The 2,237-nt window shown below is 61.4% G+C and overlaps 1 protein-coding gene across 1 annotated transcript; it reads left to right on the top strand.

The window, feature by feature from the left end:
- Positions 1-499: 499 nt before the first annotated feature.
- On the top strand, positions 500-2,039 carry LOC103801932 (MAGUK p55 subfamily member 2-like; the record flags this gene model as incomplete). Its single annotated transcript, XM_009074370.1, has 5 exons — positions 500-568; positions 658-819; positions 1,404-1,606; positions 1,683-1,811; positions 2,025-2,039. Coding segments are annotated over 5 exons (578 nt in total), but the record flags the coding sequence as incomplete, so codon positions are not given.
- Positions 2,040-2,237: the final 198 nt, after the last annotated feature.

Consider the following 2,237-nt stretch of genomic DNA (forward strand, 5'->3'; position numbering starts at 1 on the left):
GTTACATCCTGGGGGGAGCACACTGGGTTCCCTGTGGCCTGTGGCAGTGTCCCCATTGCCCCAGGGTGATGTCCCCATGGCACTGCCCCTGTGGCAGGTCTCCAGTTCCCACGGTGACATCCCCATGGCATTGTCCCTGTAGCAAGTCCCCAGTTCATGGGGGCAATGTCCTGGGGGTGAGTGAGTTCCTGGGGTGATATCTCTCCCTGCATCAGGTTCCCAGTGCCCAGGGTCATGGCACTGTCCCTGCAGCAGGTCCCCAATTCCTGGGATGATGTCCCGATGGGTCTCTGTGACAGGTCCCCAGTTCCCAGGGGCATGTCCCCATCCCCATGGCACTGTCCCTGCAGCACGTCCCCATTTCCCAGGCCGTGTTCCCAGTATGATATCCCCATGACACTGCCCCTGTGGTGGGTCCCAGCTCCCTTTGCACTGTCCCCATGCCACGACACTGTCCCATGTCCCTGTCCCCAGCTCAGCCACCCCCTTACCCTTGCAGGGGCCCTGTGTGGCAGTCTCAGTGGGAAGAGGAAGAAGAGGATGATGTACCTGACGACCAAGAACGCCGGTGAGTGTCTGAGGGCATTCCCCAGGGAAGAGGGGACAGGGGTGCCCTGGTGTCCCCACGGACGGGTGCCAGCCCTGCTCCTCGCCCAGAATTCGACCGACACGAGCTGCTGATCTACGAGGAGGTGGCACGGATGCCTCCGTTCCGCCGGAAAACGCTGGTGCTGATCGGCGCGCAGGGCGTGGGGCGCCGCAGCCTCAAGAACAAGCTCATCATGTCAGACCAGGCTCGATACGGCACCACCATCCCCTGTGAGTGTCCCCTGTCCCCGCTGGTGGTGCTGTCCCTCCAGGCAGCACTGTCCCCACTGGCTGTGCTGTCCCGGTGAGCATCGCTGAGCCCATCGGGTCGCTGTCCCTTATCAGCATCCTTGTTACCTGCCAGCAGCATTCCCGCGGGCATCCTTGTCCCCTGTGAGCATCACTGTCCTGAATATCCCTGTCCTTGCCGGCATCCCTGTCTAACGTGAGCATCCCTGTCCTTGCCAGCATCCCTGTCCCTGTCCTCTGTGAGCATCCCTGTTCTCTGCTGAGCATCCCTGTCCTCTGTGTTCATCCCTGTCACCTGTGAGCATCCCAGTCCCTGTGAGCATCCCAGTCCCTGTGAGCATTCTTGTTCCCACCAGCATTTCTGTCCCCCTGTGAGCATCACTGTCTCTGTGATCATCCCTGTCACCTGTGAGCATTCCTGTCCCTGTGAGCATTCCTGTTCCCACCAGCATCTCTGTCCCTGGCAACTCTCTGTCCCCCTATGACCATCCCTGTCCCCCTTGTCCATCCCTGTCCCCTGTGAGGATGGTGGGCAGTGTCACTCAGGTGGGGTCACCCCTTTGCAGACACGTCTCGGAAGCCGAAGGAGAGCGAGAGAGATGGGCAGGGGTATCGTTTTGTGTCCCGGGGGGAGATGGAGGCTGACATCAAGGCAGGGAAATACCTGGAGCACGGCGAGTACGAGGGCAACCTGTACGGCACCCGGATCGACTCCATCCGCGCCGTGGTGGAGGCTGGCAAGATGTGCATCCTGGATGTCAACCCCCAGGTAGGGCACACAGGGATGGGCTCAGTGCCCCCTCAGGACCCAGTGCCAGGCTCAGTGCCATCCCCTTCCTGCCCAGGCAGTGAAGGTGCTGAGAACAGCTGAATTCGTGCCCTACGTGGTGTTCATCGAGGCTCCCTGCCCCGAGACCCTGCGTGCCATGAACCGCGCGGCGCTGGAGAGTGGTGTGGCCACCAAGCAGCTCACGGTGAGGGTCATGGGGGTCTAACCACGTCAGGGGGGTGTGGGGGGGATGGGGAAACTGAGTCAGGGTGTGTGGGGCAAGAGGCAGATGTGCAGTGGATGGTGGGTGCCTCCCTTGCCACCCCAGGGGTTTATAGGGAAACTGAGATGAGTGTTCCACCCTTCCTGGAGGGGCACATGGGGGTGATGGAGAAACAGGATTTAGGGATAAGAGGAGGACACACAGCTCATGGTGAGTGTCCTGGGTGACCCTTCCCCAACCTGGAGGCACAAGGGGTGATGGGGAAACTGAGGCAGGGTTTGGGGGGCAAGAGGCAGATGTGCAGTGGAGGGTGGGTGTCCCCATGCCACCCTGGGGGACATAGTGGGGGTGATGGGGAAACTGAGGCAGGGTTTGGTGGGCAGGAGGAGGATGGTGAGTGTCCCCCTC

Source organism: Acanthisitta chloris, unplaced genomic scaffold (genome assembly GCF_000695815.1).
Source record: "Acanthisitta chloris isolate BGI_N310 unplaced genomic scaffold, ASM69581v1 scaffold9975, whole genome shotgun sequence".
Taxonomy (NCBI): Eukaryota; Metazoa; Chordata; class Aves; order Passeriformes; family Acanthisittidae; genus Acanthisitta; species Acanthisitta chloris.